At 51.5% G+C, this 14,390-nt stretch overlaps 1 protein-coding gene across 2 annotated transcripts in view; it reads left to right on the forward strand.

Annotated features, from left to right (window-relative positions):
* The window catches only part of VWF (von Willebrand factor), a 173,693-nt gene that overhangs the window by 42,643 nt on the left and 116,660 nt on the right, over positions 1-14,390 (forward strand). For both annotated transcript variants that reach the window (XM_017546163.1, XM_017546164.1), the window contains exons 7-10: positions 8,263-8,479; positions 10,044-10,166; positions 11,338-11,449; positions 12,407-12,453. In XM_017546163.1, coding sequence (XP_017401652.1) covers positions 8,263-8,479; positions 10,044-10,166; positions 11,338-11,449; positions 12,407-12,453 — 499 coding nt within the window. The remainder of the gene's footprint in view (positions 1-8,262; positions 8,480-10,043; positions 10,167-11,337; positions 11,450-12,406; positions 12,454-14,390) is intronic.

Here is a 14,390-nt window from a genome sequence, read left to right on the forward strand (position 1 = left end):
AAAAAAAAAAAAAAAAGAAAGTGATGGGTTGGGATTCTCGCCCAACCATGCTTCTAAAACCTGAACTATATCCAGTGTATGACCCCGTCTTGTAATCTGATTGTTAGGAAATGGGGTGGGGGGAGGGTAGGGTGGAAAGCCATGTAATTTGTGGTTTGGAATGGACTCAGGGTTTGCACCCCTGCTTAGTCACCTCATCACTAGTGTTAAAAGAAAACCTCAGACAAATGTAACAGGGTTTAATTGAGCAAAGAATGATGTATGAATCAGGCAGCCCTGGAGTCAGAACAGACTCAGAGAGACTGTGGCCTGCCTCATGGTCAAAGGAGATCTATGGACAGAAAAAGAAAAGTGACTTACAGAAATTGGAAATGAGGTAGAGAAACAGCTGGGTTGGCTAGAGCTCAGCGTTTGCCTTATTAGAACCTGGTTTGAACAGTGGGCTGCCTGTGACGGACCAAAACTGTGGCTGGCCCAAGAGTAGGTTGCAGTGTGTTTACATCTCCAGTTAGATTATAGTTCATTACATAGGGAGAAACCTTTAAGCCTTGCTTAAAATGTCTAAGGAGGCAGCTTTTGGCTAAACTTAATTTAACAATTGAGGCCGGGCCAGCGGCTCATGCCTGTAATCCCAGCACTTTGGGAGGGTGAGGTAGGTGAATCACGAGGTCAGAAGTTCAAGACCAGCCTGGCCAAGATGGTGAAACCCCATCTCTACTAAAAATACAAAAATTAGCCGGGCACAGTGGCAGGCACCTGTAATCCCAGCTACTCAGGAGGCTGAGGCAGGAGAATTGCTTGAACCTGCAAGGTGGCAGAGGTTGCAGTGAGCCGAGATCGCGTCTCTGCACTCCAGCCTAGGCGACAGAATGAAAAAAAAACTCAACAAAAAAAAAAAAAAAAAAAAAAAAAAAAAAAAAAAAAAAAAAAAAAAAAAAACCAAAGGAAAACAAAAAGCCCAATTGGATAGCAGTTCTGTTTAGTGGCAGGACCCCTTTATGTTCTTAAAACATTACGAAGGACTTTAAAGAGATTTTGTTTATGTGGGTTTTATCTCTTGATACCATATTAGATATAATCCAGAAATTTAAAACGTATTTATTGATTCATTTAAAAATAACAAGCTTATCATATTTAATGTAAAGAACATATTTTTAAATAAAAAGAACTATACATTCCAAACCAAGAAATAATTTAGGGGCAAAAATGACACTGTTTTACAGTTTTGCAAATCTCTTTGCTGTCTGGCTTCGGATACATTGTCTGGATTCTCATACCTGCGTCTGCATTTAAATCTGTTGTGATTATCTCATGTCACACAGTCTCAGAAAACCTGGCTGCACTTTGGTGAAAGAGTGGGAGAAGAAAGTGCAAGTAGCATCTTGGTGTTATTGTGAAAACAGGTTTGACCTTGTGTACCCCTGAAAGGATCTCGGGAGTCCCTAGGGGACCCCTGGACCCCACCTTGATAACTGCTGACCTAGTAAATTCTTTTTGTTTGTTTGTTTTTGAGATGGAATCTTGCTCTGTTGCCCAGGCTGGAGTGCAATGGTCAGGTCTTGGCTCACTGCAACCTCTGCCTTCCAGCTTCAAGCGATTCTCCTGCCTCAGCCTCCCGAGTAGCTGGGATCGCCTGGCTAATTTTTGTATTTTTAGTAGAGATGGGGTTTCACCATGTTTGCCAGGCTGGTCTCGAATTTCTGACCTCATGATCCACTTGCCCTGGCCTCCCAAAGTGCTGTGATTATAGGTGTGAGCCACCATGCCTGGCCGACCTAGTAAATTCTTTACCCACTCCGTGCCTCAGTTTCCAAATATGAAAGGCTGTATCAGCCTTTGTCTGAGGAGAGCTGTGCTTTTTGAAGGTGTCTTCAGGCCAGTTTGTGGCAGGGGGTGATGAGGTGGTCTCTGAAACTAGGTGGGCTAGAGGAGAGGTCAGCGGTGGAGAAGGAGGCGAGGTTTGCCTCAGCCTTTCCGGAACGCAGGAGGATCGGGGTAGAACCTGTGGAGGGCCCTCTGGCTGGGGAGCTCTGTAAGCCAGCAGCCCCCCATGACTGAGTGGATGGTGAGAGCCAGAGGTGCCTGGCCTAGGCTTCCCGCCTGCTCCTGCTGCCCTCCCCACCCACTGGTGTGCCTGACTGTGCCCAATTCCCACAGGAAAAGAGGGCACGCAGAGCCGTTTCTAAGCCATGGAGGGCATCACCTGGGAGGAGTGAGAGAAAGGGGCCTATGAGAACTTCGTGCCGGCAGGAACACTCATGGAAAGGTCTGAGGGCACGGGAGCAGGCAGAAAATAGACACCGACTCAAGGAGAGCTTGGTTGGGTTTGGATTACGATGGGGGCCATAACTACTTGCCGAGAGAAGCTAAGGCCACTGGCTGGGAACAACCTCTCAGAGGGCAGCTCTGCCTTTCCTGGGGAATCTGTTGGCAAGACTGGGCTGGAGTCTCAGTGCTCGGCTCAGCTGTAGTGACTCTGTTTCTCCTCCTGCCTGAGCTGATGCCATTGGCTTCACCTGGGGTGGCCTCCCTCCTGCCCTGCAAGCTAAGTCCTGCATTGCATCCAGGGCCTGGCGCGGCCTGCCTCCTGTTAGGCAGCCTTCCCTGGCGTCTCAGATGCAGGTTTCTTGCTGCTGCCATTGGCTGCACCACTGGGAAGACACCCCTCTGTGAGGACCAACTCTCCAGGCTGTTATGCAGAAATCCCCATAGAAACACCCGGTTCAGGTAGACCGAATGCCATTTAAGAGCTGGAGGGCATGACTTACTCCTGTCTGCGTTCATCACTCTTAGGTTTCATCCAGCATGTCCTTACTGCCTTCCATGTGTGCCCTGGGAATACAGCTTCTGTCTTTGAAAAGCTTGCAGAGAAATGGAGGCGCTGGCCCCAGAAATGGACAATTTCAGTACAAGCATAGAGGCCCCCAGGGGGCTGTGAGAACTGACTCGGCAGCGTGGGGAGAAGGACCTGTCTGAGAAGGCTTCCTGGAAAAGGAGGCTCTGGAACTGAGGTGTGGGGTGGGAGTTAGTGGGAGCCAAAGAAGGGGGAAATGCGGGAGGCAGAGGGGATGGGCAGAGGGGCAGGTTCCCCCGCTGAGGTTTATGAGGGCTGGGACCTGACCGCATGCTTTCTATTGCATTCCTTGAGCCTGGCACAGTGTATAGAGTGGGGAGCAGGGAGGGTGAGGCTGGAGAGCCAGGCCGGGGTCAGATCATGCAGGGTGAGCAACCTGACTTTGCTGCCTCCTAACGAGCTAGAGCTTTGCCTTGTCTGCCAGGGTGGGACATACATAGTTAGACTTGCATTTTATATGGGCTTGGACACCCTGCTGGAGACCCAGAGACAACACTGCTAATGCTTGCTGAGTGAATGATTTGGTGACCACCTGCCTGCCAGTGTCTCTGCCATGAATACAAGATGCCAACTCCTCCTCGGACCTATTTCTGTGCCCTGTCTCAGGACCTGGTCTGGCCTGGCAGGGCTACCTGTGGCAGAACAGGGAAGCTGGGAGCAGCGGAGGTAGCCACCTAAACATGCCGTGTGGTGTGGCTGCAGGTGAGGGTGGGTCCGGCCGCAGGGGCTGGGCAGGCCTCTGCAAGTCCTGCCCGGCTTTCACACTGTGACCACTCAGGTGGGCCAAGTTCAGGCCATCCCTGACCAGAGGAAGGCTGAAGGACAAATGGGAGGACAGACTTCATCTTTTGTTTCTGTTGAGAAAGAAACCTTAGGCAGATTTCAGAAGTTTTTACGGTGGAGGCCAAAGGAATTGTTCTAAGAAGGGAGGTGCCTGTTTCTGCAGAAATCCACTCCCATCCCGCAGGCAAGTCATCAGAAACACCCTTTTGCTGAGGCTTTCTATAAGCCATTTACTACCTCCAGGGACCTCCCAGGAAATGTGCTAGGGTGCTGTTCCCATTATGCCTCTGAGTGGGAAAGACTGATTTGGAAATGCTGGACATGGGCCATGCTGGGCTCTGTGAGGGGAGGGTGCCCACATCCTGGGTCTCCAATTTCCCTTGGTTGGTAGTGCACCCTGCCGGTGAGAATCCCTGGTTCCTGGTCCCTGTGCCTGCAGAAATAAGTCCTGTGGTGCTCTGAGCACCTGTCCTACAGCCCGGGTGATGACAGCAGTCATAGCAATGACCAGAAAAACCCCAGGGAGTGCCTTTTTAAGGTTTTCTCTAGTTTCAAATTGTGGGTGGGCAAGGGCTAGACGAGAGCCTGTGTGCATGGCCCTCTCTGGGACACCCTCATCTGCACCCTGAGTTCAGTGACCTAGCTCCCGAGTGGCATTTTTGATGGGGTGGGCAGCATGGCAGAATGGAAAGAAAGACACAGGAAATGGAAAGACACACACAATGGAAAGAGTTGGGGCTCAGGGAAGGAGGCCTCAGCCTCTGCACCTTAGGAAAGCAGCCACTGGCATGGGCTGCTGAACTGCAGAACTGCAGTGGGCAGGCTCACGGGGACGGCCATCAGCTGCTCTGCGTCTAGGGACCAGGAGCCCACGGCAGCCTCTCCATGGCCCCGCCTTGCCCAATCCCCTCCTGTCGGGGCCATACCCACTGTGTGGCTGTGGAAAGCCTAGGCCTAAGGCCCAGCTCTGCCACTTACTGGAGGTCTCAGCCTCCTTTCCTGAGCCCCAACTTGGCAATCAGGATGGAAGTTCTGCCTATTGCAAAGAAGAGAGGTTCCCTCCCTGCTACTAGGAAGAAGCTCACTTTGTTCTGGAGGAGTGTGAACTTCCCAAATAAAAGATGAACAAAAGCAGCCCCTGTGTTCCCTAAGGAGCACCCAAGATACTGGGAAGCCATAGTGTTGCCCTGGCAACCATTCATCTGAGTATAGCCCAGGGAGATGGAGATAAGGGGAAGAGGACAAAGGTGTCCTTCTGTTCTGCTGGGGACCTGCTCCCTATTCTAGTGGGTAAGCCTCGTGGCTGGAGGACAGCGAAAGGGATCTCTCTGGTAGCCAGGCGATGATGAGGAAGAAGAAGAAGAAGATGATGATGATGGGGTCATCATTTATTAAGGTAAGTCTTCTGCGTGCATATTCTGCTCAGTCTACGCTAGTCTTGTCACATGGGAGCTGTTATTATTCTCCCCGGTTTTGCAGAGGAGGAGGGGTTGAGTAAGCAGCCTGATCTTTCAAGCTAGCATGTGGAAGGCGCTGGGCTGGACCTGGGGCTGTGGAAGTCATGATGAGGCCAAGGCAGGCCTGCCCACCTCTGTCAGTCTTCCTGGTCATTGCTTTCAGAAGCCTCAGATTCCCCTTGTGTAAAATGCTCAGGGTGACCAGTGGAAGGCTGCATGTAACCACCTGAGACCTGAGTGGTCCTGGGACCCACAGCAGTGGCCTGCATTCATGGCTGACCTCTGTGGTGCTGGTATTGTGGCGTCTTCACACGGCCCCACCAGGTGGCCTGAGACTGTGGTCACTTCCACACGGTATTTTGAGTCCGGGACACACTTCTCCGACCAGGTCAGCCGATTTGCCTAGGTCCCCACGGCCAGTAAGTGGCAGAGCCTTAGGCCTAGGCTCTTCACAGCCACACAGTGGGTATGGCCCGACAGGAGGGAATTGGGCAAGGCGAGGCCGTGGAGAGGCTGCCGTGGGCTCCTGGTCCCTAGACGCAGAGCAGCTGATGGCTGTCCCCGTGAGCCTGCCCACTGCAGTTCTGCAGTTCAGCAGCCCATGCCAGTGGCTGCTTTCCTAAGGTGCAGAGGGAACCAGCCACTCCCAGCTCTGGGCCAGCTGGGGCCTGGACCTCCCTGCTGGGCACCCCAGGGCCTGCTGCGACCTGGGTGTGGCTGGGACATTTTGTTCTGCTTGCCTGGCTTTTTTTTTTTGTTTTTTTTTTTTGAGACAGAGTCTTGCTCTGTCGCCCAGGCTGGAGTGCAGTGGCACCATCTCAGCTCACTGCAACCTCCACCACTGCTCCCCCATGCCCCCCACCCCCTGGTTCAAGCAATTCTCCTGCTTCAGCCTCCCGAGTAGGTGGGATTCCAAGCATGTGCCACCACACCCGGCTAAGTTTTGTATTTTTAGTAGAGACAGGGTCTCGCCATGTTGCCCAGGCTGGTCTCAAACTCCTGACCTCAAGTGATCTTCCCGCCTCAGCCTCCCAAAGTGCTGGGATTACAGGTGTGAACCACTGCACCCAGCCTGCTTACCTGGCTTTGATGGTGGAATGTGTGCAAGCCTAGCAAGGGGCAGGGCCCTAGCAGCGGGCACTGGGGGTAGGACACTGATTTCCCTAGGACCGACATCCCTGTGCTGCCAGATTGGATTTCGAAGAGGGTGAGCAGATGGGGTCAGTTTTCTATTCCTCTGGGCTTTCTGTGGCCCTGCAAATCAGGAGACCCATGGGCCTGGCTCCTGGCCCCGGCTGCAGATTCACACAGGCTTGCTCTGGAGACCCTTTGTACAATTTGAGCTCATTGAATTTCCCTCTGCTCAAAACGGGTCCTTTCCTCTTTTTTACTATCCCCTTTCCAAACACCGATTGGCTCCAGTTTTACCCGTCAGGACTCAGTCCTTCCATTGAGATACTCCTGCACTTTTTTTCTTTTCGGCTGAAGATGAGTCCTTTCATGAACTGTCAGCTTTGTCACTAGGAGAGTATGCGTTATGCATCCAAGAAGTTATGCAAGAAAGAAATCATGGGGATTATATATATCCATAACTCTGTGTTGTGCCAAAGCTAAGAAAACATGGATTCTTTTTTTTTTTTTTTTTTTAATTTTTTTTGAGATGGAATCTTGCTGTGTCGCCCAGGCTGGAGTGCAGTGGTGCAATCTCAGCTGACTGCAACCTCCGCTTCCCGGGTTCAAGTGATTCTCCTGCCTCAGCCTCCCAAGTAGCTGGGACTACAGGGGCTCACCACCATGGCCAGCTAAATTTTGGTATTTTTTTTAGTAGACACAGGGTTTTGCTGTGCTAGCCAGGATGGTCTCAATTTCCTAACATCGTGATCCACTGCCTTGGCCTTCCAAAGTGCTGGGATTTACAGGCATGAGCCACTGTGCCCGGTGTTTTTTTTTTTTTTTAAGATGGAGTCTAGCTCTGTCACGTGGGCTGGAGTGCAGTGGGGCAATCTCAGCTCACTGCAGTCTCCACCTCCTGGGTTCAAGCAGGTCTCTGCCTCAGCCTCCTGAGTAGCTGGGATTATAGGCATCCACCACCACGCCCGGCTAATTTTTGTGCTTTTAGTAGAGAGGGGCTTTCACCTTCTTGGCCAGGCTGGTCTTGAACTCCTGACCTCAGGTGATCCACCCGCCTTAGCCTCCCAAAGTGCTGGGATTACAGGTGTGAGCCACCGTACCTGGCTGACATCATGGATTCTAAGACACACCATTGTTCTGTGCATCGCTCAGAAACAAAAGGCTACCAATTTAAATGTGATAGCCATCATAGGACGCACTCCAACTTCAGAGATGTGACACTATGGGAAAAGGGTGTATTTAGAATCATTAATACATAGAATGGAGAGATGTTTCTCGGTAAAACACGTAGGGTTGTTTACACTCGTGAGTGAGCAGAAGTAGGAAATGATGACAGTTCCAAAGCTGCCTGTGTTATCAGGTTGAGGGCATCAACAAAGTGGTAGAACCAGGAGTACCCTTGCCGGCTGCTGTGTGTCTGGGGCATTCCGCAGAATCCCTGCATGCTGTTGCTGACGGGAACTGGTCCAATCTGGCCTCAGCAATCACCCAGGGAGTGTTTCAAAAAAAACATCCTGCTGATCCCCATCCCCAGCCTACTGAATTCAGATCTTTTAGGGTAAGGGCCAGGAATCTCTATAAACCCCTTGTCCCACCCCCTCATTCATAGTGAGGAAGATCAAGGTCAGGGAGGGGAGCTGGCCAGGCTGGTGCAGAACCGATTCTGACAGCATTCCTGGACTCTGCAGCCACCCAGCCCAACCCCAAGGCTGGCGCTCTTTGTGCTTCTCTCCATCATCTTTCCATTCCTGGGACACTGCCTGCCACTGCAGTCCAGGGCCTTGGACTCTACATTTCCAGGACTCAGTCTCGGACGTCACCTTGGCCTTGGTCTGCTTCTCACTGCACGAGTCCAGCGTCTTTTCCTTGGTTGACGGGCTGGTGCACTGAACACAAGTTGCTGTGCATCTGCTTGGCGCCAGCCCGTCCCAGGGGCTGAGGGAGCTGCCTTGGTTGCCCTAGCAGGGCTAAGTCTCAGCACCACACTCAGGGAGATATGAAGGGAACCTACTGCTGAGGCGGCCCGTCTTCCTGCAGGGTCTGTGGGAGCAGTGCCAGCTTCTGAAGAGTACCTCGGTGTTTGCCCGCTGCCACCCTCTGGTGGACCCCGAGCCCTTCGTGGCCCTGTGTGAGAAGACTTTGTGCGAGTGTACGGAGGGGCTGCAGTGCGTGTGCCCTGCCTTCCTGGAGTACGCCCGGACCTGTGCCCAGGAGGGAATGGTGCTGTACGGCTGGACCAGCCACAGCGCGTGCAGTAAGTCGGCCGCCTGCCCCGTCCTGCCCTGCCCTTCCGGGGATGAATGATCTGTCCTGGGTGGTGTCCCTCAGGGTGCTTTGGGACAGTGTCACCTACCTTTACCACACCCATCCAGCCAGTCACTGCAAAGCCACGTGTCCCGCATGCATTTCCTGAATGGCTCCTGCCCTCTGTCAAAGGGCGTTCCCAAAGCCCTGTGTCCTGTCCCACCTCCACGCCTTCTTCGGTGCCCCATGATTCCCCTCAGGACATCCAACCCCTGCACCCATGCAGTGTTCTCTGCTTCCCACCAAGATCTCAGCAGTTGGGGTTTGGTTTTTGTCTCCACCATCTGCCCACCCAAATTGATGAGGAGCAGGGCGCTAGCCTGCCTGTCTGCGTTGTGATCTTTCAGAGAGCAGAACGCTTTGATTAAGTTCTCTTTTATTAAATCAGCCTTCTCTCCTCCAGGCTGACGACTGCTGTCCCTCCTCCCTCACTCGTGGTGCTGTGTGTTTCATCTTCCAGTCTCATTGGGTCCTGACTTATGCTCATTGTCCCTAAGTTACGATTAAGTAGGGACTTCTGTGGTCACTGGTCACCTTGCAAGAAGTCTCCTCTTTCCCCAGCCCTTCCAGTGATTAAAGGCCATGCAGATGGACAAGCAGTCTGCGGTGGTTCCATAAAGAGGCAGAGGAGCCGGCCACGTCTTTACACGCACATGTGTGTCTCGGTGTGTGGCAAATGGCTGCTGCATAAGAGCTTTCCACCTGTGCCGGGGTGTGGGAAGGAGGGTGCGGCAGCTGCCTTCTCCTCTGTAAAGCTGAGCACCTGTTTTTTTTCAGGTCTTTGAACATAGGCTAGGGGAGATACGTGATGTATCCTGGAGAAGGGTTGCAGGGCAATAGTTCGGTGTCAGAAAACATGTAAAAGAGTGGTTGTGTGTTCCCGTCTTTCAGTCGGCCTGAGCATCAGTCAGCTGCAGGGTAGACAGAGGAAGGAGGAGAGCCTGTCCCTGCCGTGAGGAGCTGGTTCCAGTGGGAAGAACAGAGAATGCTTAGGTGATATCTGTGAAGGCAGCCTTGCGGCAGAGTGGAAATAAACACGAAATGAGTGTCACCATGCAGGCAAATGTGCCCTGTGCTGGGCAGGGCATTTGATTGGGGCCAATTTCATGGGGAAAAGGAGCCTCGAGGAGGGATGGGATAGAGGGCACCATGACTCCTTGCTTGGTCCTAGGAAGCCACTCCTTTTGAGCCTAGAGGAATTTAGTGTCACTCTGAAAGGGTTTTAGGTGAAGGAGGGCAAAAGAATGCCAAGTTGTTCATGGTGAGCAGATGACCAAGGGGAAGGATGGTGATCCTGCTGCCCCGGTGGGTCTTAGTAAGGGCCTCACAGGATGGAAGATGTTCGTCTAAGGGAGGGGTAGCCTCAGAGGGGCACTGGGGGCCGAGATGGCCCAGGAAGCCTGAGACAGAGGGGAGCGATCAGAGTAGGCACAAGATGCTCAGGCTGCATGAGGCGGGTAAGACCATGGGCTGGTGGGACCTGCCCTGGGCAAACCCCTTTCTTTTCCTTTCAGGCCCAGTGTGCCCTGCTGGTATGCAGTATAAGCAGTGTGTGTCCCCTTGCACCGGGACCTGCCAGAGCCTGCACATCAATGAAGTGTGTCAGGAGCAGTGCGTGGATGGCTGCAGCTGCCCTGGTAATGAACTTCCCACTTTATTTACAAATCAGAGACCTCACCAGCACCCTTGGCTTTGGGAAGCGAGATGAAGGGCACTTGTGTTTACTCCCTGTTGCCGAAATCAGAAGCCTTTTATTGAGTTTTTAAATGTCTTTGTCCAGCGTGATCAGGATTGAGCTGGTCTTTATTTTTAATGTACGCTTTTCTGTTGTACTGTATCCATGAACGCACCTGTGTCTAGGGAAATTGGAGGCTGGTTTGGGCCCCAACAGTCACTTTGTTTGGGGAACTTGTGGCCCATCTGAGCCGCAGTTGTTTCTCAATTAGGTGTGTCAGGGAACGGATCTGGGGAAAAGATCTGGGCTTGCCATGTGAGCTCAGCTGAAAAAGGGCTCTGCACTGAAAGTCTTTCTCAGGAAAGCCTTGGTGGACTTTGGGGAAGATCACTGTTTAATCATTGAGAGCAAGGCTGGGTGCGGAGACTCATGCTTGTAATCCCAGCACTTTGGGAGGCCGAGGTGAGTGGATCTCTTGAATTCAGGAGTTCGAGACTAGCCTGGCCAATATCATCAAACCCGGTCTTCACTAAAAATACAAAAATTAGCTGAGTGTGGTGGTACAGGCCTGTAATCCCAGCTACTTGTGAAACTGAGGCAGGAGAATCACTTGAACCCAGGAGGCAGAAGTTGCAGTGAACCGAGATTGCACCACTGCACTCCAGCCTGCATGACAGAGTGAGACTGGGTCTCAAAAAAAAAATTATGAGAGTGAGTCCTGTGTGTTTCAACTCATGGCTTCTTTAGTGGAAGAACTTAAACAAAACTCTTGACTCTCTTCCTTCATCTGTGGAATGGTGACGAGTAATCTCTCTCTCACGTTGCGTTAATGTGTAAGGGAAGCAGCTCACACATTCTCGAGCTTCCTAGAAAAAGCCCCAATCTCGGACTTGTGCGTCCCCTACTGGATGACCTGGAACACAGTTCTTTTGCTCATTTCTTCATCTGTAGACTGGAGATGAGGAGTCTCGCTTCCTCATAGTGCATTATGTGTAAGAAAGATAAACACCACAGAACAAGTTCTTTGAGCTTCCTGGAAGAAGCCCCACCATGGCTCCTGGGGATTCTATAGTTGCGGGATGAGTGATGCAATGACAGTGTTGAGATTTTTGCCCTGATGCCCTTGACCCCAGAGGGACAGCTCCTGGATGAAGGCGTCTGCGTGGAGAGCACCGAGTGTCCCTGCGTGCATTCCGGAAAGCGCTACCCTCCTGGCACCTCCCTCTCCCAAGACTGCAACACCTGGTAATAGGCACGGCACAGCGTGCTCTGGGACGGCTGCCCAGGGGACTGGGGAGGGAAGCTGGGTCTGCAGGGGTGGTGGCCGGTGGAAAAGAACCTGGCCCATGCCAAGAAAGGAGAGACTGAGTTGGAGGCTACTGGCGGGGACTAGGGACAGGTGTGACAGGCTATGCTGGGGAGCAAAGAGATATTACAGGTAAATAAGCCTTGAAGAGAGGGAGGTCAGGAAGGGCAGGATTCTTCACAGGTGGACAACAACTCTAGCTGTCCGTCCAAACTGTGCCTTCATAAATGACCCTCTCCCCCTGGAGGAGGGCTGTGTCACTTAGCAGCACGTAGGTCCTTCTCTCCTTGAAATCTCTTGTCTGCTAGGCGGTCCTGAGTCCCTGCAGTGGCCAGACCCAGCCTGCCTTCTGTCATCTGAAGAAGCACTTCTGGATGTCGCCTCTGGATGGCTTGGCCAGTCCCCTGCACAGCAGGGACAACAACTCATTTCGCTCCCAGGCCTCCTCCCTTTGCTGTCTTTCCCCACATTGCAGCCTTCTGCATCCCCTGAGCCCCCAGGTTCTCAGCCGGCCAGCGCCCACCACACTTCTGGCTGGGAACTCCCCCTTTCCGTATCCCTCTCTTGCTGTCTGCCACTCACTGTGTGTGGGGTAGGAATTTGACTTCTTGGCACCTGAGTGGATTTTCAGGGGCATCAGGTAGTTTCTTTTTTCTTCTTCTTTTTCTCTGTTGGGGTTTCTTCCCCTGGGGAATATCCACAAAGGTAAGATTCCTTTGTGGCCAAATCCCTGTCCTGTACAATGTTAACCCTATGAAGATTCTGCTGGCACCGGCTCCTTTCTTCTCCCTCATCCCTTCGTCTGGGGACTGTGGTAACTACTGTGAGCTCTAAATCCATTTGCATACCCTTGTGTTTGCAGAACCACCAATGACCTGTGCTTCTTTCCCCAACAGCATTTGCCGAAACAGCCAGTGGATCTGCAGCAATGAAGAATGTCCAGGTAGGTAACCTGCTGCCTGTTCTCTTCCTCCTTCTCCGAATGAGGAGGCGTCTCCTCCTCTCTTACCAGACAGGGAGTGTCATACATCAAGGCAGCGAGAAGTTGTCCTGTCTGCACAGTTGGATGCAACCACCTGACCCCAGCTCTGGTTTAGGTATGAGCTATGCTGACCCATTCACAGGTCAGAGGTGGGGAGCCCGGCAACAGCTGAAAGGGGAGATTGCACCTGAGACCAGGTGTTACTGCCTGTCCTCATCACCTGTTTGCTGAAAGGATTAAGGTTGATGAGCTGTAAGGCCTGTATGGTCATGACTGATCGAACAAAGAGGATACAAATTCTTTGGAACATTAAGAGGTAGAAGGGCCTGGTAATTCTTTAGTCTTGAAGGGAGAGTGCTAATGGAATTTTCCAGAATGACTGATATGAAGACCATGGCACGGTCCAAGAGCTAGGAAAACCAGGTCACCAAGTGATTCCTCCCATCCTGTCCCTGCCCCGGAAAATCTGCTTAGGAAAAATTGTTGAGCAATCTCTGCCATTTGCTTTCTCCTCTGTTTGGCCCCAACTCTGTTCCGTTTACTGGAAACCTTGCCCATTCAAAGCTCCCTTCTGCCCCACCTTCTGAGGACCTCAGACCTTGCCCTCTGTGTCACTCACGTGGTGTTTTCTATGTGCTGGCCACTGCGCTAAACACTTTCCAGTTATAACCTATGAGGCAGGTGCAATTTATTCTCTTTTTATGAAAGCAGAAACAGACCTAGAGAGGTTAAATCACTTGCCCAAAGTCACACAGCTGCTATGAGGCAGAGCCATGACTTGAGCTCACAACGGCCTGACTTCTTGCTTTTTCTCCTCCCTTTCCTGACCTTTGGTGGCCTGAAGTGGATTGAGCTTGGACACCTGGGATTGAATTTAGTGTTTGTGAATTAAAGGCTTTAGGATCACTCAGGGCCTTATCCAGTGCCCTCTACACTGGGAAAATTCTGGAGCTAGATGTGGGCTAGATCAATTAGTCTAGCAAAGAGATGGCCACCCAGCCAGATTATTTTTTGTGCAACCCTTGAAGAAAGCATGAAGGAGAAAATACTGCTTTTGAAAGTGATATTTGTATTCCATTTAACATAATTACACCATGTGAAAGACTAAAGGAGCTCTTTGGAAGACACATGAGTTGCTGCAATTAACCTGGGAAAACACTTTTAATGTCTAAATAACAAGCATTCATTGTATGAGATCTGTGAGCCACAGTGGATGGAATTAGGAATTCAGTTTATTGTGTGTGTGTGTTTTTTAGACTTCTGTAACCACCAGATTGAGGAAGTCTTCCCCCAGTTAGGAGTCTTAACAACTACTTACTGTTGGATGGGTCTTCCATCCGTCATCCTTCCAACTGTCCGTTCATCCAAGTACTATTTGAACGGCCACTGTGTACGTGATGGACGGCTGTTTTCTGGGGCAGACAGTACAATCCCCTGATCTTCAATTCAAAATCTAGACGATGGCTTTGCTGAGGGTGTAAGATGTTCTCTTGATGCCTTGATGAAAAGATAAATGGTTTCAATTCTGTCCACTGAGTGGTTTGACATTTTGCCAACAAAACTGCTAAGCTCTTCCTGCATTCTCAAAGCCTTGGCTCTGATCGTCTTCTTCGAGCTTGGGAGTTTTGTTAATAATCGCCTTCTTATCCATTTGCACCCCTGCACATGAGCATATTTCCACACCCTGCCATGACTCAGCAGGCAGTGGGGCTGTCTGATGCTCCCAGTGTGATGACTGCAGATGGAGCTTCTGATGGAAAGAGTAGGTAGGAAGTTTCTGGAAGAGGATATGCTTGGCTTTGCTTGTAAAGTGAAGAGCAGACCAGAGCTTCTCTGCAGGCCCTGGAGGAGTGGACATTGTGCATCTTAGAAATAGACCTGGGTCACGTGTGGTGGCT

This window comes from Cebus imitator, unplaced genomic scaffold (assembly GCF_001604975.1).
Source record: "Cebus imitator isolate Cc_AM_T3 unplaced genomic scaffold, Cebus_imitator-1.0 Scaffold187, whole genome shotgun sequence".
In the NCBI taxonomy this organism is placed as follows: domain Eukaryota; kingdom Metazoa; phylum Chordata; class Mammalia; order Primates; family Cebidae; genus Cebus; species Cebus imitator.